This window comes from Passer montanus, unplaced genomic scaffold, assembly GCF_014805655.1.
Source record: "Passer montanus isolate IOZ18808 unplaced genomic scaffold, ASM1480565v1 scaffold39, whole genome shotgun sequence".
Taxonomy (NCBI): Eukaryota; Metazoa; Chordata; class Aves; order Passeriformes; family Passeridae; genus Passer; species Passer montanus.
The window spans coordinates 6684886-6706811 of NW_024368707.1; the positions used below are offsets into that span (position 1 = coordinate 6684886).

The 21926-nt window shown below is 41.6% G+C and overlaps 1 protein-coding gene across 1 annotated transcript in view; it reads right to left on the minus strand.

The window, feature by feature from the left end:
- The window catches only part of WARS2 (tryptophanyl tRNA synthetase 2, mitochondrial), a 39637-nt gene extending 37127 nt beyond the window's left edge, over positions 1-2510 (minus strand). The window contains 2 exon segments of the mRNA XM_039718178.1: positions 1765-1856; positions 1859-2510. Coding sequence (XP_039574112.1) covers positions 1765-1856; positions 1859-2381 — 615 coding nt within the window. The 5' untranslated portion in view covers positions 2382-2510.
- Between the last annotated feature and the right edge of the window lie 19416 nt (positions 2511-21926).

Genomic DNA, 21926 nt, shown 5'->3' on the forward strand with positions numbered 1-21926 from the left:
ATTCAAATCCTTTCAGTGTTTTTCAAGGAACTTTTGAGTTCTAAAAATAATGAGTGGTTTGAGGTATCTTTGCCAGACCTGCTTTGCAGCATATTACAGGGGCAGTGTAACTGTTCAAATTTTAACTGTTAGAAATCTAAGGAGATTTAGGCACATGTCAATGAAATTAAATCAAAGCACCTCAAGATATGGAAACATCCAAAAGCTTATTGAGGATGCCATACTGAGGTTCTTTAGCTCTTCTATATTGTTACAATTCAATGCAGTCTTATACATAAATGAATTCTGAAACAAAAAATATAAGCAGAAACCTTACTTCTGCCTCACACTAACAACTAACAGGAAGAACACAGTTGCTAAGTGAAGCATCAGTTATCAAAGCCTCATATGGCATAACAGGTTCTTCCTCTTTTGCTTTCATTCTACCTTCTCAATAGAAAGGGGAGAATCAAGGTCATTAGCTGTTCTAAAACACAATAAAATATATCTTGACTTCTTAATTTAAAGAATCCTTGTTCTGAAATAGTCCTGCAATGTGTAGTTTACCCAGTTCACCACCACACACACCAACTTTTTGTGCATTACTATGTTTTACAGCTTGATGTGCTCAAAATGTCAACTCCATGGCTGAGAGTAACAGAACCCACTTGCTGCAAAATCACAGACAATACAGATTACACCATTTAAAAACTAAAGGAATCTTTGATGTTCTGCTTATCCTATTTCTTCTCACAAGTAACTCGAGACATATCTACCCTGGCAACCATTCTGAATAATGTGTTCCATTATTAAAACATACCATACCATCCAGGATTTGGATGACATGCCAAAATCAAGATTTTAATGAAAAAGCCAATTGTCCAACCAGAGGAAACATTCTCTAAATTGATGCAATGTTAGTATTACTATCATCAAATTCTTTCACTCATTTTGAAAACAAGGCTACAAGCTACAGAAAAATCTGGATTTCTAAGGCAAGCCATCCATACATGTAAAACTATGAAGGAGGCTGCCTACAAAGACGACACTGCATATATACCTACCTGACTTGGCCGATTGCTTGCAATTATCTTACAAATTGCAATCAAAGCAATCAGTTACTCTTTTATTTCAATTTTCTAATATTATTGGGGGGGCGGGGAATGAAGGGGGGGAAGGCTCCTGATGGGTAACAATGAAAATTCCAAATGTATTAAAAGAAATACAAACACTACACCCCACTGAGGTCGTGTAAGCACCAAGGGGAGGGGCTGACAGGCATCCATTCAGGCACTTATGAGGTTTGGCTTTTTCCTTCCTGCTGCAGAAGACAGGCGCTCGTAGCCAACAGGTGCACTTAAAAACAAAAGGCAAGAAGCAAAGACCACCGCTGGAACCTCGCACAACCCCAGCGCCACCTCAGCGCCCGAACCACCCCACGACGCCGGCACTTGCCGGCTCAGGCCTCCCTCTCTCCCGCTCCCCGAGCGCCCCGCGGAGTCAAAGGCCCTGCGGCTGAGCGGAGCCAGCGAGGACCAGCCGGGAAGCGGGAAGGACGAGCCGGGAAGCGGGAATGACGGGCGGAGAAGCGGGAATGACGGCGGGAGCGCGGCTCCCTGAGGGGCGGCAGGAGCCGGCGCGGCCCCGCCCCGCGCCCCCCCGCTCTGCGCATGCGCGGAGCCCGCACGCCGCGCGGGGCGGGATGGCGGCCGCGGCCGGAGCGCGGGGCTCGACCCAGGCCGGGCACATCGGGAAGCGACGGGGGAGATGCCCCAGGCCGGTTACCTGGCCGAGCGTCCCACGGTGTAGGGCCCGGATCAGGCCACTCGGTGTCGCCATGGCAAAGGCGGGAAGGAAGAGGCGGGGGGGAGGGACGGGGGCAGGAGCGCGGCAGGGTCCGCGCATGTCCCGCAGGCGCGCTGCGGGAGCGGCCGCTGGTGGGGCGCGGTTACCGGGAAGGGGCGGCGCTGGATTCGGCGTGGACACGGGCACTTGTGGGAGTGAAGGTCATCGCTTCCCGCTTTCCATGGCTCCTGCATCGCCTGCAGGGTGCCCTTGGAACGGCGCCTTTCTGCAGCGCGTCCCGTCCGAGGCCTCCTCCATCCCTGCATCCTTGCGGCCGCCTGGCCTTGCCCACGGCAGCTTTTCCACGGGGACATTGGCAGCGTGGCATCTGCCCGGCCTGTCAAACTCACTAAAGTCAGCCCCGCAGGGCCCCCCCAAAAGCTGCTATCTGCCCAAAAGCCCAGGCAGAAGCAGATCTCATTGTCCAGCACCTCAGACACAGCATGTCCCCAAATCCAGTCTTTGTGCCATGTCTCTTCTGTTGCGCCAGGTAACAGAACCAAAGAAGCACCGAAGTTACTAATGAGGTTTGACAAGGTCCTGAAGAAGTTGTACATCAACCCCTCCTGTCAGCTCCTCTGCACAAGGTGCCTGGTTTCTCCCCAGTTCATTTCTCCCCGGTTCAATGCCCAGGCTGGGAAGCCACAAAACACTTGTTACCAGTGTTCAGGTGATGTGAACCCAGGCTCTTCTGCAAACGTGGGGCAGTGATTGTGGCAATCTGCTATTGTGGGCTCTGGGAATACAACAAAACACTTGTTACCAGTGTTCAGGTGGTGTGAACCCAGGCTCTTCTGCAAACATGTGGGGCAGTGATTGTGGCAATCTGCTATTGCGGGCTCTGGGAAAACAAACCAGCCATCAGGAAAGAAGGTGCACTTGTAGGTCTGTTACCAGTGGCACTGTGCATTGGACCCGTCATTATTTCCAGTAGCCCACTCCAACCCTGTCTCTGAGGATATTATGGAATGTTCCCAGCTCTAAAATCTGGGTTTAGTAGTTAAATCCTCTAAATTTACATAACTGTTTATTTATTTTCACTTTGGTGCATTGGTTAGTAACAATTTTTATATTTTAAAACTATATATGAAGAGTGCTTAGTACCTAACAGCATAATCTTCATTTACTTTCCCAGGCACTGCTCTGGTACAAATTGTAAAAAATTGACTTTGAGTTTTTAAGTACTTTAACTTGAACTCAAAAATCGTATATATAATTTTTTTCGTCATTTGCATCATCACTATAAATATTTTTCATAATTTGAGCTGAAAGCTTCTATATGTAATGTTCATCTTTGATGTTTTTATTCAGTGTTCCAGCAAAAATGTGTCAGCCCTTTTTGAGAACATAACTAGACAAAAATGACGTGAAGCTCTGTGTGGGAAACATCAGGGAAGAAGCTGAAAAATCGAATGTTTGGAGATTTTCTGGTTCTAAGACCAAAAAAAGATTGGACAAAAGCCTGTGGCTGCTCCACTGATGTGAGGCTGAAGATACGATTCTGAGTGGAGCATTAGGCAGTACCCCTGATGGTGGGGGATGGACAGCTGCCCTACCTCCTGTCTCCCCACTACAGCTATTCTCATTCGGAGACTAAATGGAGCAGGTAGAGCTGTCTTAAACTGATGCCATGGACAGCACTATGCTGGAGACAAATGGAATATAAACTTCCCTTCAAAAAGTTGCGAAGAAAATGGATGTAATGTGATAAGAAAACGTTCAGACAATTTTTCAGTTGCAGATAATAAAACAAAAATATTTTTCAAGTAAGTTTACCGGAGAGAAAGCTTTCAGCATCTAATAAATATCAATATTATAATGTGGTTATAAATCAGTAAGGTAAACATTGGTTTGAGTCAAAATGATGAAGAAGAGAGCTATGTAGAATTCAGTAATAAAAAATCTAAAGAATGAAGATTAAGTTAATACTACTGAAAAAGCATTATTGCTTGTTTTCAAGGCTGTTATAATTTGAGTTAATAAATGGAACAGTGAAATGTGGTACTTTTGAGACTTTTGTAATACCTTTGACTTAGTATCACAGAGAATTCTGATAAACATACATGAAATGGCAAAGGGCTGATCAGATGACAGGTCCTCAAAAGTACCTGTTATAGTAGAGTTGTATGGCAAGCTGTGCTTTTTCCTGCTCAATACTGCTGCTGGTAATCTGGAAATAGATTCTGTATAATTTATGTTGAAATGTGCTATTGACACAAATACTGACAGACTCGTACATAACACTAAAACATCATGAGCATACAGATAATAGGAATCTATTAAAGTAAAGCGTGTTTTAAAATCAAATTGAAACTGAGGTAAAAAGTTGAATTAAAGTCGGATTTTTTCCCCTTTAACCAGAACTGAGCCTGTGTTATTACTTTTAATCTTTATTTAACCCGAACCAAAGAAAACAATCAATACAGTATTTACAACAGCTCTTTAACACAAGTAGGAGAGTGGTGTGAACGTGTAAGGCAAGTGAGATGAGGAAGAGGTTGGCTTGAGAATCCCAGAGGAGATGACAGCTTGCATCCTGAGAGATAGGCAAGTTAGGAGAGGAGAAGGATTCACTGCTAGTGTTTATTGTCCTCTGAAATCTCCCACTGCTCCAGAACACCTCTGACCTCTCTCATGTATTTTTCCTAGACACTTTCCCCCTACCCTTATTATTCCAATGCACATTATGAATACATTAATGACTACTGAGATGTGAAGAATTTGCTACAGAGCCCAAATTAAGAAAATTTGATAAACCAGAACTCAGTCAAAATATCACCAGTGCAATTTACTGGTTTTAATATCACCAAACTGACTGTGGACTTAAAAACGAGTTTTATACCAAGTCTTTCAGATCAGCATGTGTCCCATGGGACAGGGTGATTTTGCAAGAGATCTAGAGATTGTGTTGGACACGTAAATCTATTTCTAATGCTGTCCTGTAGCTCATATAGTCAAGTTTTTAGTACTGGGGTACCAGTCAGAAATTGCTAAGTCCACTTTGGGTTTCCATGCTTAAAAGGAGATATTTGCAAAATCAGGGAAATAACTACATATGATAGCTGTAAAATTATTTAAGAAAACACTAGGTACGTGCACAGTTAAGTAATTAGTGAAGATGCAGGAAGTCCTAGAAGCAGAACAGACAGTCTGTGATTTTTTTTTTCCAGGTAGGAAGACTTCTGTAGCTGGGCTACAGCCCACAAAACTTTTATTTTCATGAAGCCTTCAAGAGACAGTGCTTTACATAGGAGCGTGTAACATTCTGTGGTGTGAACAGGCTTCTAGGGATCAATTAGGGATGTGTAGAGAGATTTTATGCACAGCCTTCTTGTCTTACCTAACACAGAAATTAGAAGTTTGGGTTTTAGCAGCAGAGCATAAAATGGAAGAATTTTTCAAGAAGCTGAATAAATTTTGAAAACTTGGCTTTGTTTCTTTCTGCTGTGAAAAATCAAGTGTGCTAAAATATTTTTTGTTCCTCACCTGAAAAAAATATTAGAAATTCTGTGCACTCCTAGCTAAAAGCTATTTTTTTTGTTACTGTGCTTCCAATGTACCATACACTAAAAACATGGGACAGTATAAAATATTAGAACATGTCTGTTAATTTAACATGTAAGATTTATATTTTATGCTTACTGTATTTGCACTTTATCTCCCATCTTTAAGATAGAGTAACACCTCTTCAAGTCAGCACTGCCAAAATAATTTCACTAATACTCTTGAATCATTCACATCCTCTGATAAAAATAACAAAAAATGTAGAAGGAAGTTAGTAACTTTTTATTCAGTGAAGGGATTATGACAGGAAATCATATGGTAAGAAAAGATTTGGACACCATTTTGGATAATAAAAGTGTTTTAAAAAAATCAACAATACTCAACGAAGCAAGTCATTTGCAGAAATAGTATACTATGATATAGCTAGAGACAGTATCATCATACACAGAAGAAGAGAGGGAAATTAATTAAATTACATCACAAGGTTGATGCTGTCATTTCTCATTTTCTGAGTGATCGTGTATTTTAATGTAGCTTGTGGGAGGGGTAATTATAACTATAATTGTTATTGTTTGCTACAGCATTGCTCAGATACTGTCTAAAATACGATGCCTTTGTGCTGTGCATTACTCAAGCACGCACCAGATGACAGCCCCTGCCCCAAATAGCTCTCAGTTGAAAAATGAGTGAACACAGATCAAAGAGTGCCACAAAGTGTGGTAAATGAATTTGCAGAAATCAATATATAAATATTGTTGTTTTCCAAGTGAAGGTTGTTGTTAGCAGGGTACTACTTGAATGAAAGAGCAAGGAAAGGGGATTTAGGCAAGCTGGAGAAGGGAGACCAAGGAGGCTGTGATGGGAAGAAGAGTGAGAGGAGAAGTTTGAACAGGCAGCCAGACAGCACAGGAAAGAGCCCAGTCAAACCCTTCACACTGTCATACATAAAGAACTTCACTTGAGATGTGTAGTTTGGTGTAGTATAAAAAGCACATCTTCAAAATTCTTGAGAGCCTAGAGGTTAGCAGCAAGACTGGCTGAAGAGGGTGAATCAATTACTCTTACCTGTTTCATTTTGTATTTTACACATGCTATGGAAGAATCTTTTGGCCCTTTTTATACATCTGTCTGTTCAGTGAAGCTTTAGCAGGGCAGTCACTTGGAAGTGCTGAAGATATAGCAGAGAGCAGGAAGAAGAGTTGTACTGTCTCTTGTATGCTGAAACTGTTGGTAGTATCAAAGCCTTGCTGAGAGCTGTATCCTCTGAAGTTAATGGAAAAACACTGTGTTGGTAGCCACTGAGAAATAAAAACACCTAGAATTCTCTGAAATCTGTAAACCTTTTCTCCCTATAATATGTTGGGAAAAAGAAATCTTTCCTACGTGTTCTTTTGTATTATCATCAGTTATGGTGACTGTGTTCTTTACATTCATTTTGAATCTGTGTTTCCTGTCATGAGCAGATTAAAAACAGAAGAGAGTGGAGTGAAAGTTTTCTATTGCAAACATCTGTTTCTGAAAAAGGATTATATTTCCATGTCCTGGAACTTCAAGGGGAAAACCTTGCCCTCCCCAGACACACACCTTTGGTTTGCAGCAATAAGGAGTTTATAGACAAGGTTGCTTTACTACAGTAAATAGAAAACCCATTTCTGTATTTCCGGTGAGTAATACAGCCTGGATATCTGAGGAGACCTTCAATTATTCCCAGCAGAGAGCTATCTTATTGTATATCTTTAAAATGGCTAACAAATTTTTGGGCGTAACATAAGCAATACTTTTAATAACTCCTCTGTCTTTTGTACCCGAAACTGCCTTTTATATGCAAATAGCGTTGTCCAGATAAGTGTTCTTTGGGAGTGTGATTAGAAATGGTGAATGGACATATTTACCCCATGTAAGTCAAATGAAATCCACAGAAAAAAACCCCAAAACTACAGTGTCAACAGACTTCAAAAAGAAAAAAATTGACGCTGATGTATTGTCCATATCTATCTCCTTTTAAATAACACAAGGCTGGAAAAGGAGAGAAAAGATGTAGGAAACACTTGGGGCCAGATATACAGTACTTTCTCATACTTTTTGGTATTCTTGCAGGAATTTAGCCCTGGAAAGGAGGAAATTTATTTGTTTAGAAGCTACCCTGAGACCTTCCTATCTCCTACATAAATGCCCTCCTCTTAAAACTTCAATATACTAATATCCGGCAGTGCAAGTATCACCCAAAATATATTGCACTAGATTAAGGTACTCCCTCACCCCATTGAACCCAGAGATCTGTTGTTTACAAAACTGGAACAAATTTGGGAAACAATTTGCTAGAATAATCATCTGGGCTGGTTCTTAATTTGTAATTGTCTTGGGCAGTGAGGAGGCTTGTGCTGTTATACAGCAGGGATTTTCCTTTCCAAAGTGGAAGCACATCTTCAAGTAACCGTTTTACTTCGGGCAACATTATTAGTGAGGATGGTCTTCTGTCTCCTAACTATTTCTCTCATCTGCCAAATCTCCTTCATGTATACACAACTGATGGTGATATTTCCATATCTGTGGACATATTCAAAACTCAAAGCTTCAAATATTAATTAGAATTTATGGGAAAAAACCAAAGAAAACGTAAAGTTTCAAAACAAGGTTGGCGAAGTTAAGACCTTGCTTGTTAGAAAATTCTCATTAAGCAAACAGATTTGGAAAATTCAGGAAGAGGTAGGAATTCACGGTCTGAACCTGTGCTTTGTAACTTTGGTTGTTCAGTTTAGTAAGGAAACTGGCTGTTGGCTGTTTACAGTGGTAATTAATATGACATCTCTCTCACCTTCTCTAGAGGATATATTACAGTGTGAACATCTGCCTGTGACTTACATGACTGTCCAAGATATTTAGAAGACAATCTAGAAAGAATAAAGAACTGAGTCCTTCATCCTGCTTGTTGGAATATGGATCTTTAAGATGAGAAGGGTCAGAGAAATCTGCTCATCTGATTTGCATTTAAACTGGGAATCATTAGGCGGGAGACACTTACGTAAAGACATTGATGTAAACCTTATTATTTATTTTTATAAATAATTTCAGTTTCTGTTAAATATACCCTATTTCCAATATAAATTAATCTAATTTTACTTTCCAGTTTTAGATTGTGTAGCCTCATTGCCTTTTAAGTTAAAACACATTTTAGTTTAAGAAATCTTCTCCCCTTATGATCAAAGAATGTTTTTATTTTTGTTTCTTAAAGAAACAGCATGGACTTCTTTTCCTGCCCCCCCCAACTATTGTAAAATAGGCTTTAGACATTTCAAATTACAATTGTGACTCCTTAATCTTTTCCGCTTTCAAGCTCTTCTGTTCAGGGTAAGCACCAAAATGTGCTGCAATACTATTGCTATTCTCATTATCATTCATTTGCTTCTTCGCAACCATTTACTAAAAAAAATAAAATAGAAGCTTTACTGGGAAAATTTGCAGATGATACACAGATTGATAGAACAATAAATAGCATTTATGTGTTTGAGAATAGGGTTAGCTGCCACACCGAACTGAGCTCAATTTTTAAAATCTAATATCTATCAATTTCAGTGTCAGAGTTTTCCACAGTCCCACAGTTTGTAAGGGTGACAGATATTTTAGTTTCCAGGTCTGTGACCTTCCCCATTTATCCATGTGCAGACTCACTGCTTGAATGAGTTCTCCTTCTTACCAAATAACCCAGCTGTGTATAACTAGCTCAATGCAGTTTATCATTCCACCAAGCTGTGTATCATCTGCAAACTTTATTAGCAGCACTTTCCTATTTTTTTTCTTGTCGTTAATAAAAACACTAATTTCTAAAATGAGATCAGAAGCTTAACACCTGTTGACCTGGTAATGATTTAACATCCAGTTAATGTACCATTCAATATACACTTTATTGATTTTTTTCATATTAATCTAAAAAATAAAATGATCATGAAATACCAAAATAAACTCTTTTCAAAAAAATGTAGCTATGGCACAGCCAAGTGTATTTCTAGAAAGAATGAAGTACGTAAAATGCAGAGTTGTTATAATTATCTCTAAAACGATCACTCTCATGTGAATATTTAATAACATTCCTAGACAAAGTTTTTCAATGTTGTTCTGGTTTTTATTTTACCTTTTATATGCACTTTCGTGGCTATGCTCTGACTATTGTGTTCCCTTCTGGGGAATGCAAACCACCTATGGTTTATGGGACACTTTAACTGGGTATGCAGTTGCTTTGTTTCATCAAAGCAATGAAAGGCTGCTGAAACAGATTCTTTGCTTTCTGAACTCCAAATCCCTCCTGATTTGTCACCCCCCATCATCAATTATTCTTCATACTCCCTTGTTTGCATTCCCTTATCTTGGCTTTATCCTGCAAATATTAGGAATTCCCCTGGCTCATGATTCTTCTCCCCTTGTATGCCAAAGTGGTACTGTGACCAGCTGCTGAGGGCATCAGCTTTGTTAGGGGTGACAGCAAAACCTCCCTGCTCTGCCACCTTCTTATCTTGTGCCCTAGACTCAGAGAATGCACATGTCTGCTTTCCTCTTCATCACTCCTTCAAGGACAGGGCTCCTGGTTTCCTCTTTGGTGCAGAAGACAAACATGGTGACTCCCACCTTCCTCTCTGCTTGCCTGTACAGAGGGCCTGGCACAATAGGTGCTTTCCTCCCAGAGGCTGCATCTGAATGGCCATACTTGCTGTTGGTTTGTGTAACTAAAAGTTTTTTCGTCGTTGTTGTTGTTGTTGTTTTTCCCCCATGCAGAGTTGTTCCCGTTTGTACTGGCCACCATCATCCATTGTTCTCCATGAAACAGAAACTGCCATTGCCCTCGGGGGAGATGGTGGCTGCCTATACTGCCAGGCATCATAAAACACAGACCCCGTTGGGAACAATGGGGAAAAGCCTTCTCAGCGTGGCCACCAGCTGAGGCCCACGCTGAGCACTGGGGAGCAGCAGCCACGCTGAGGGGAGGCAGTTGTCCACCAAGGAGCCTCTTGGCCCTGCCTGAGGGAAAACGAGATTACATGCAACAGGAAAAACATCCAAACCAAACCAGCTCAATTACAAGAAGCAAGTGAAATAAAGTCTTTGTGCAAGGTTACAAAGAGTTCTACTTCTGTGGGAGCTAGCAGAGCTCTTAGCCGGTTTTGTATGGGAGCTTGAAGTTCTTTTTGCCACTTTCTCTTTTGGTTGCCTTAACTCCCACTTAAAAACTAAATGAACAAAATTCTTATTTGACAGTTTTAATAAGCAACAATTTTTGTTTCAGAATAATAAGCATTTTGTCTATGAAAATATTCTATTTTTCCACCCTCACTCCCCTTTTACTGTACAACCTTCTTCCTCATAAACTCTTGGCTCTATGGAGTACATATTATTTTTTTAATAAGATCGGAGATAAGAAAGGTCTAATAATGGGTGGTTCATTTTCAATCTCTAAGTAAATCAATATATTCAAATACGTCTTCCAAGTCACTGTAAAATATGTAACCAAACTGTATGCATTGTGCTGCTAAGGAGAGTACACTGCTTTTTTTTCATGGAGAGTAAGGAAACCAAAAAGCATGGCTCAGTCTAAAAATTATATCTAACTCTAGAATATTTTGTTGCCTTTGAAACATGAGTTCAGTGAGAGAAAATATTTTAAAATATGAAAAATTTGAGAGCAAACATCATCAACAATTTGCACAAACCATACTGTAGGAATGTTGTGATTATTTTTTGAAAACAAGCATTGTGAGTAAGGGAAATAAATTGGCAAGACCTCTCTTAACAGGAATTCAAACTGTTTAGGTATTAAAAACACAGTTGGCATACTCAACCAAGTCAAATTGTAATTTGTTAAAATGTCTTGTACATAAGCCTCCAGATCTCCATTCTTGTACATTTACAGTTACATAGGATGAACCGTCATTTGATGCCATTATTCTTTGTAGCAGAAAATTTCTTCTTGAGTAGAAGTCTTAACTCTGCCACAGAGTGGCACTTTATGATTGTGGCCTGTGGCCATCTCAGTGTCCTTGTAATTCAGTTGGTAAAGTTGATCTGTAAAGGTTTAGCATATGCTCTCTGCTCTGCAGAATAGGGACAGTAATTTTGCTTTGAAAGTAGCAATCGATCTAGAATGAAGAAGCCACATTCTCAACAGAGACAGTAAGTATTTACTGGTACTGTACACTTATTAATGTGACTTTGGGAGCTAAAAGGCAGATTTTTGGTTTTGAATCACCATAAATCCCACTCAGGGTGTGCTGGTCACCCTCCAGACTGACTAAGAGAGTGTTTAGGAATAGCTTAAAAAATTGAGTCTGTTGCCCCAACATAAGCATTGAATGCAGGGTCCAAGGATCAATGAGAGTGATTGAAACAATAGAAAGCAGGAGGAAGCAGGAAGGGAGCAAACCCAAAAATCGTGATACAAGAAATGAAGTGAATACACAATGGTCTTGAAAGAAAGCCAAGGAAAGGAGTTTTTTGAGCAGAGCCCTGACGGCAAGCAGATCTGGGATCATGAGCAAAGCAACGCATTCTTGTTCAATCTTACTGTTATTTCAAGAAGTGAGACTTTTTTGTAGTAAAACAAGATTACTTCAAAGAAATACCTGGCTCTTGTAACCAATTTCTCATCCTAATGGAAACAGCCTGCTATATCGTGCATACAGGCTAACTGCTCAGGCCATGGTGGAGTTAGACACTAAAACCAGAGAGGGCAAACAATGAAGAAAAATAAGGACAGAGACAGAGGGAGATTTTGGAAAAAGACATGGAAAAGTGGGAGAAATGAAAATTTGCAGGAAATTAACCTAAGGCTCAGAGATATAAAAGAATTTAGTCAGGATGTAGTTCCCAGCATGATAGTCAGTCAACCAAGAGATGCTAATGTCCGGGGGAAAGAGTAAACCCTAAAGTGTACCCGTGTTCAAATTTCTGATAAAAAAGAGCCTGTCCCTCCCACCCCTTTGCCATTTCAGAAAAGCAGCCCTCTCTTGACAGGCAGCCAGGCATCATGATGGAGGGCTAAAACACATGAAGCTGCTGCCCATTTGGAACACACTCTGTCTCCTTTCACATCTGCAGAGCATTTAGCTGCTTGCATCTGGTTGTGTTTGCGCAAATATAATTCCATATTCACTAATAATTCCCGAGGCTAAAGGCCCCTCTCCTGTAACCTTGTTAATATTCTCACAAGGCCTGGTGTGAACGCCTCACAGCATTTGGATTAGAATTCAGTCTGGTGGGTTTCCCCCCCGCCCCCGTCTCTTACTCCTTCTCTCACTCGTACTTTTCTGGCCTCCAGTTTCCTGGCCACCCACATGACGAGACACTCTCCCTCCCGCTCTCTCCCCATTCTCAGTTTCAAGGAATTTCCTTTTGTCAAAGGCAAAGTGTGATTGACATATTTTCCCCCTCTTAAGTGCAGTCTTCTTAATACTTGATTTAACTATGTCCTTATGGGGCTCGTATAATCATTACCTAGGTGAGAAAGAGACCCCCTGCTCCCTCACTAGCATCCAGTCTTGGCCTTCAAGCACCGGACAACTGGCTACTTAGTGCTTTTTACATGGTTTTTATTCACTTTTTAAAGACATTTTTATTAATTTGGTGATGATGAGGTGTTCCAGATTGACAGCATTGGAAACTGAAATAATTTGTTTGTCCACAAAACAGGTACCACTGAAGCAGCAGAAGTGCTGGCTCCCCTACTAGTGTTCACAAGGATCCTCTTTCAAAGCACCTCACCAAAGCCAGAAAAATTGCCTTCTCCTCTGGCCTTTGTGGAAAGAAGGCAATTCAATTTTCTAATCAGTACTCAGCCCTGATGTTAAGACTGATAAAAAACTGAGCAGGACCTCACCCTGACCACAGTGTCACAGAAATGAGGGACACAAGCATTTAGCTGGCCAGCTTCTGGTTACTGTGCTCTTTAGCACAAGAAATTGTTTCCTGTTGTTCTCCAGACTATTTTCTATGTGACCAGCATAGCATGGGCCATGAACAAATGTCCACCCCAAGCAGAGTCAAGGTATGTTGTGGGAGGACAAAGAGTTGAAGGAGAATGGCTGTGGGATTTGGGAAGGTAGGTGGACTACTGGCAGAAAAAGAGGAAGGTGAGTGCTCAGGCTGGTAGTTTGGAGTCCTTAATGATTCCCTGCTTGATCTGTGTTGGACACCCTGCTGCAGTGCTCTGTTTTCATCCATGTCTTGTATACAGGAAAGTAAAACTCTGCATTATGGTGGCTGTGGGAATGGAGTTGAAGAGGTTGCTCGGACTGAACCAAAATTTTTCAATACAGTGTAGGAAGGGTTACTAATGAGCTTTTGAATTAAGATTTGCAAGATCTTTGGACACCTTTTAATCAATATGCAAGCCAACCAGAGTTTTATATTGAATTTAACAGTAACAGTCCTGAAAACTGATTGCTATAACCAACATATAAGGAAATGTTTCTAATAATGTATGTTGAAAATTTATGCCACATCATTGTAACACCTTGTTTTCAGTTTTGTGTGGTCTTTGCTGTATTTGAAATAACTACGGTGACATTTCCCATATCAGGGATTAATTTCTGTATCTTGCATCCTTCTTTTCTCCATTCTGTAAAAAATGGAGGAAAAATAAATGAGTTTTCAGAAAATGTTTTAGGAGACTAGTCTCACATATGCTGAAAAAACCTGAAAGGGATGCTGGTAACAATTAATAATCTCTACCTAATTTGGATGAAAGAGTTGTCTTTTGATCAGTAGATGGTGTGGAAGGTCCCTCTGATGTCAGGAATGTATTCTTGTCCATTTCCACATATAGTCAATGTGAGCATCAGGAAGTCCCACTTCACACAAAGGCATTAGAAATGCATGTTCTCAGAAGGATTTCTGCCTGTTCTCAACCCCAGAGGTGGATGGCAATCTCCTCTCCCAGCGGAACAGTGGGGTACATGTTCTGCCCATGCTGTCTCAAGGCAGGGGAGATGAACAGTGCTGCTCCCTCCACTGTGGTTTCAGTGTTTGTCTGACAGACCATGGGAGAGGAGAAGGAACCTTCCTGACAAGACTGCAAAAGGTAGGGACCTGGGACTGAAGTATTGTGAATTAAGGCATAGGGGAAAAAAAGCTGCTGAGCTCAGTATCTTGATGTTCTGAGAAAGGGGTTGGGGGCTTACAGGCAGGACTGCAAGCATGATGAGGAAGTGGCATGGACCTCAGATACTTGGCTCCAGAAACAGAACAGGAATTTCCACACATTGGAATTTCATCAATTAAATGTAAGAGGGAAAAAAACACCCAAAACTAGAACTAGAAAACTCGTGGTTCAAGCTTCAGAGCTGCTTTTGGATGATATGCAGTGTAAGACATGAGGCACCTATTGAGCAATGAGTATAAAAAAAGACCTTGAATACCCAGAATCTTCAGCTGTGGTCCAATGGAAAATCGTGTGGTTATGTAATTGAACATGGTAAGGTAGCTCACAGATAGAGCTGAAATAAGGTCAGGCTTATTCCTGATGATCCTTGACATCTGAGTGTTTGACTTTGCAACATTAATAGTTTCTCAGCATATTCATTGACAGAACATTGACCTGCTATAGTCTCTAGGCCAGGAACTCACTGCTGCAAAGTGAGATGGGTTCTTTATCTCATTAATGGCTTAAATTAAATTAATTAACAACCTTGGCTCTGGCTAAACACCGTAAGGATTCAAAAGAAGGCATCCTTTGCAAAGCCAGATTCTGTGTATTCTGCAATGAGACAGGACCAAATGGTAATGATATAAAAAAATCCTTTCATTCTTGTCTTCCTTTCTTCACACAAACATGTGCAGCTGTGGCCCATATCTGCTGAAAATAGTCATCACCACAATATGGCAATGAATATTTTCAACCATTCTTTTAAGAAAGCTTTTATCTTTTCTTGGCCTCACAATGTCTCCAGGCAATCTATCTCCATTGTCAGGGCCTTGTTTTGTGAAGTATTGTTTCAAGAAGCATAGCCCAGGACTTTTTTTTTCCTGCTTTGTGCCTGGGAAGGAGTTAATTTGTAGATGGCTTAAGCAGTGTATCAGATCACAGTCCTCAGCCTTGCTGCTGCCATGTGCCAACTGCTTCCCTTGCCACAAACACCTATGACTTGTTTTGCTCTGGCTTTGCCTGCATTTGGTTTGCAAGCTGGCCAGAAACTCACGTTGGGTACCTGACTACAAATATTAGTAAAATACTGTATTTATGAGTTAGAGGAATGTGCCAGATTCCATTGTTGTGGAGCAAATGCGTCAATGCTTCCAGAAGGTGATGTGGGAACCGTTGTTTCCAGCTCCAAGGCAGCTCTGCACTGCTGCAATGGTTTGCCCCTTGTTCAGGTTCTCACAGCTATTTCTGTAACTGCAATAGTAGGAAGTTTTTCTTAAAGTCAAAGCTACAATTTCTAGAGCATGGTTTGTGGAAGATGGCTTGTCCGTGGGCTGCAGAGCTTGGGAAGCAGAGTCTCTGAGAGTGCAGCAGGGCAGGCTGTGCCCCCTTAGCAGCTCACACCACACAGGATTGCTGTTCTGCCTTTTCCTCTCAGACATCTCTGTTGAGCACCTTGTGCCCCGCATTGTTGTGCATGCCCCCTGTGAGATGAATTCTCCACCCTTGTGTCCTGTTGGGCCAGTCTTTTGCCTAATGTTAGGAGAAGCATGGCTCACTTTCCTGCCTGCCCAGCCTCAGGGCTGTGGTGTGGTGTTTGGAGAGGTTCTCAGGCTTATAGCACCCCATGACCCCACTGTTAACCACAGTGCTCTAGGTGAAAAACCAGAAAGCAACTTCTGTAAACTGTCAGCCAGCCTTGGCTTTCAGAATGACCCATTAGCTCAGAAGATAAGTGACCTGAAACCTGCTAGAATATTTATACAGTCTGGTTTTGCTGAAGAATATCCCCTCTGTTCTCTGTAGTCAAAAACTGACAGCGATACGATCTCTTCTTTTTATTTCAAAATAACAAGTAATCCTACACCTTCCTTGCCAGATTTAAATATCTTTAAATCTTTTTCTTTTCCAACTGTTTGAAGTGCTGATGTGTCTTGATATGTCAGGTGTTTTCCACGTATATGTATAATAATATATGTTGCAATTCTATGTAAAATCGTAATTTCCTTAGTGTTCTTACAGTGTCAAACAAAGGGTACAGAAATTCTGGAACTGGAAATTGGGAGTGGGATGAAGCTAGTAGCAAGTAGCATCATGGTCCTGGAGAATAGGTCTGGAGGGGCCTGTCAGCACCAGGGCTCAGTTTGGAGTATGGGGGACATAATTCAGAGAGCATTTGAGTCACTCCATTGTCATCAGGTGCACAGGTGAAATACACCTCACTTCCTTTAATGGCCAGGCCAAATGTGAAATGGCAGGCTGCTGCTTCTGCTTGCAAATTGAGAAACAAAGTCATTGCTGTTCCATCCTTCCTCCTCAAACAAAGAGCAAACATGAGGGATGCTGGGCCTCCTGTTTTTGAATCAGTAATTTGACAACTACACTGTGAACATTGACTAATAGCAAGGATAATTAACATGTGGAATAAGAGAACAAGAGAATCCCAAACCCAGGATATCCCCTAGGAAGAGGCAAAACTGGGATATGGCAACTGGTGTTTCTGTTGAGACATAAGTGATCAGGAGCTCCTTTCTGTATCTGATTTTGAGCTGCCTGCAGTCATGTCAGGTGCTGCTGTGGGCTGAGGTGTGAGACAGGGTGCCTCCTTTTGGCTTTCCAGAGGCAGCTCCGTTCCTGTGGATGTTTTGGACAGTGAATGTCATTGTTCTGGGGGCTGCAGCTTGCACCGAGAGGATTTATACACCATGTCAAATCCCTCCTGTCTTGACCCCTCCTGACTCCTAGACATCTGTAAGGGAACACCCCTGAGAGGGTATCTTTAAGGAACTGTTTATTTTGCAGTGAAGGGTAATCTCATAATAACCAGGGGGTTTCTCCAAGTTCCTGGGAGTACCGAGTGAACCTTGCCCAGCGTTGCTGGCTGAAATGTTGCAAACACAAGTACAATGGAGGCTCTGAAGAAAACAGAGGAGCTCAGCACCCAGAGCCCGTGTTTATTTTCTCCAGAGATGAAGGGAGGACTGCAGGTCAGCCAGAATTGTGCATTTTGACTGGTATTTATTGACTCAGAAGTCCTTGCTGACAGACAGACAGACAGACAGTCAGGCAGGGAAGGCTTCCATTACAGTGACGTTGTTTCTTTCCCTCTTCTCCCCCGAGGCTCCCACTGCTGGCACTCTTTTCACGTTGCTGTGGCTTCTCCAGCTGCTGCTGGGGCGAATGGCAGCTGCCTTTCACCTCGCTGCTGCTGGAAGCCTGGCTGCCCCCAGGGAACACAACTGCCAGGCTCTCAGCAACACTTGGCAGCACATCTGTAAGAGATGTGGCAACAACCCAGAGGTTGGTGTCCAGCCTTCCCTCTGAGACCTGGGTGAAGGCTGGAGGTCTGGGTCAGATGCTGAAGGTGATCCTTGGGTGGCTACAGGGGGTCAGTGTACAGGGTGTGTCTGAAAGATAAATATATCCCTGAGCTGTGTTCAGCCCTATTGCCACCTTGCATTCCCTAATGCTGCCACTGCTAATTAGGTTTCTGATTGCCCTTGTCTAATATTGTGCTTTAGGAGAGATTTGAGTCCTTTCTGTAAGTGACAGTAAGGCAGATCTACTGACAGCTATATGCAGGGATGCTGCAACACTGAGCAGCCTCTGTTCATGCCAAGGGTCATGGCTTTAATACTTTTGATTCCTAGTATGGATCCTCTAGCATGTCCCTTTGGATTCAAGACCACGCTGGAGACTCATATCTATTGCAAGCAGTACAGTTTCCTATGCTTTTAGCCATCAAGAGCAACTTTTTTTGTTGAGTCCTCTGTAAAATATTGTATTCTTCATACTTTCTCAGAATTGAGAGGCAAAATGTGCATGTTTCAGTGCATGAGTTGTTTCTCTTGTGCCCACACTCTCCACATTTTTTTTAAAAGATGAGATATCTCATTTTGAGTCCATTAAACAAAAGGGTGCAGCAGGCTGGGACGACTTTTTTTGTTGAGTCCTCACTGGAAGTGTAAAATATTGTATTCTTCATCCTTTCTCAGAATTGAGAGGCAAAATGTGCATGTTTCAGTGCATGAGTTGTTTCTCTTGTGCCCACACTCTCCACATTTTTTTTAAAAGATGAGATATCTCATTTTGAGTCCATTAAACAAAAGGGTGCAGCAGGCTGGGACAGGAGTGGTTTGGGTTGGAAGGGACCTTTAAGATCATATAATTTTCAAACCCCCTGCCATGGGCAGGGACACTGCCCACTAGACCAGGTTGCTCAGAGCCCCATCCAACCTGACCTTGAACACTTCCAGGGATGGGATATCCACAGCTTCTCTGGGCAACCCATTCCGGTGTTTCATCAACCTCACAGTACAGAATTTTTTTGCAGTGTCTAATCTAAACCAACTGTCTTGCACTTTGAAGCTATTTCCTCTTGTCCTGTCACTCCATGCCTTTCTAAAAAGTCCTTTCTTCAGCTCTCTTGTCACCCCTTCAAGTACTGGAAGGTGCTATAAGATCTCCCTGGAGCCTTCTCTTCTCCAGGCTGAGCAACACCAGCTCCATCAGGAGTGTTTGCAGCAAAGCAGTGCCAGATAGATCTGGTCAGAAGTTTTTTTTTGCTTCACAAACATCATACCAGCAGCATGGACAAATGAATCCCACTCTCCTCTTGGTTAGTGAAACTTATATTAGGGATGCTACAAAGTGACAATGAGGGTCCCCTTTCAGATACAATGACTATGAATGTGCTGTCTCTACAAATACAGATGTATATGAATGAGAACCCAAGCATCAGATAATTCAGTCCACTTTTTGATTGCCAATGCAAGATTATGTGCAGTAATCATACACGTTTTGTTTTAACAGTTTTTAATGATGAGGTATCTTCTGTGTTTGGATTCTGGCTGTTTTTCCTGTAATTTGATTCATGCAGTGAGGCATGATTGCAACACTTTCTGTTCTGTGACAGAATGCTTCTTACATCACCTAACATATATGGAATTCTTTTCAGGCTCTACCTCATTAAAACCCGATGCTTAGATCTCCTGCCTCTCTAATGTACAGGGGCAGATCTAGGCATATTTTCACTTTGAAAAGATTTCCTTTCCTTTTCATTAATGACAGCTGTACAGCTGTCTAAAGACTGTGGAGATCTCCCTCTACGCTGCTGTGTTTACTGTCTTTGTCATCTGTTTTGGAGAGCCACATGCTTTTGTTCCCCCAGTAAAGCTCCTTTAAGCAGAACCTGTTTTTCCTAGTGTGGCCTTCCCTAATGTGGCCCTTCCAGTAAACAGGAATAAAGAGGGTGAGTGGCTCAATATGTGTGTGGTGGATGCCAGTGATGGGGTGGTGTTGCAAAGGAAAGGCTTTTCCAGCTGTGTCTTGGCTGCTGAGAATGTCTCATGCCAAGGGGCTGGAAAAGTGCATCTCTCTGTGAGGGTGCATATGGAGCACCTTCAGGATGCTTATAGATGTACACCAACCTACAGGGCTAAGGACAGGAAGACCAAACCAGCCCACAAGCATTTTATCAACTAGTCTTGCTGAGCTTTATGGATATCAAAGCAAAATATATTACAAGTACTTGTCAGAGTTGTCAGCACTCTAATGGCATTCTGTGCCTGAAGAGGGAGTAGCTTGACCATAGTGTTTCACCTGTGGGCTGGCTTACATAACTGGGGTGTGCCAAGCTGTTTGAATAAGAGCACATACATAGAAACAAAGCTTGATTTATGGAAAAACTAAGTGATTACCAGTCTATTACATGACTATCACACTGCAACTTTTAAATTTTTTTATCTTTACTCCACTGCTTTTCTTAACTTTCCCCATGAGGTACACTGTCTTTATGACAATGGCTTTCAATTTGTGACCACAGAATTCTGGAAGTTGGGGGACTCCTTCTAAAGGGTGTGAGAAATAAAAGCAATGTACATGGGCTATGTTGTAATTTATGTATGTGAAATATCTACAGTAGATGTCTCTGTGCCCATTGGGATAGTCAGGCAAGTAAGGTGATAGGTTTTTCTCATGGGAAGAAGCTGGGTATTTGAATCCCAAGTTTATGGCAGTTTTGTAATTTTTAGATTCTGCTTTGTTTCGAGAGAGGCATGGCACTTTATACTTGGTACTTTGCTGGTACTTTATAGCTTGATGGCACCTCCCAGGAGTGTCCTGTACCTGCAGAAAGAAAGGATGCACAGTGCAGAGGGTGTTCACATGTGATTGGAATAGGTTCCATGTTACTGTATGGAGGTACACTGTATCTGGCTCAAAATTCTGTGTGAGGAAACTTTGGACATGACATCCATGCACAGGAAAGATGCTGACATCAAAGAGTGAAGGTAATCTCTTTAATAAATGCAGGCACAGATGCAAACCTGTCCTGGACTTGGAGGTGAAAATTTTTTTGATCCTGTGCAAATGACTATAAATCAGTTATGTTTGATCTCTAATTCAGATACTGTTTAGTCCCTTTCAAGGACACTCCCTTGTGTTCTACTCCATTTCATCTACCCTTGCTCAAAGTACTACCATGGCCCATTTGGCCACCTGTTAACATTTGATCCTGCTTTTGCTCAGCACCTCAGAGCCCATTGCCTTCAGAGCCTGTGGTTGCATTTCTTTGTGTCAGCTGTATTGTAAGAGCAGATTTTTTTGCTGTTTTCGTTTTCCCTCCAAAGCAAGTGACAGTCAGGCACAATGGATGCAGCAAAAGCTCGCATCTATTGTTACTTGTCGTTTGCTCTTAGCTTTTCCTTGCAAACCTCAGTCAACTCCACTTAGCTTAGCTGTCTGTGTCACTGCAGGAGGGGAAACAGACTTTGCTGTTTTGTCTTCTCCCAGTGAAGCCTCAGCAAAGAGTGGTACTTACAGTATAGAAAGTCTATCCACATATTGCAGATCTGCAGTCTGACTGTCATTGATCCATAGCTTAGGCCTAGGAAAAATTATTTTTGGCAGTGTGACTAGAGGCAGATTAAAGCATTTTTTAAAACTAACAGGTCTCTGTGTTCTTTCACAGATCTCCTTTTGGTTTTGTTTCTTTCCCAAAGCATCTTGTGTTTTTCCTGCAGACAAACAGAATGATGTGGGATATTATGTATACCTAATTTATACATAACTTCTGTACAATGCAATGCACATATCTGATTCTCCACAGAAATATATACTCACAGTTCTGTAGGTTTATAAATTTAGATACCTTAACAGATGCTGGATGTCCACAGGTACTGGACATTGTGTATGCACAAAATGAAACTAAAGTTTCATTAGCTGGAAGTTAATGAAATTTTGTTGAACATTAGGACATTTTGACATATATGAGGATAGAGGAAAAAATGCTTAATTAAGTATCATATTGTCTAAAATAAGCAAGGGTGCACTTACCTAATCCTGGGCAGAAATGAAATTTTTATCACTGGCTCTTGAACATATGTATTTAAATTGGAAGACCTTGGCTTCTGGGTTCTGCTTTTGCAGCATGGATCAGTTGTATTATGAACTGGGAGTTATGAAATATGAAGTG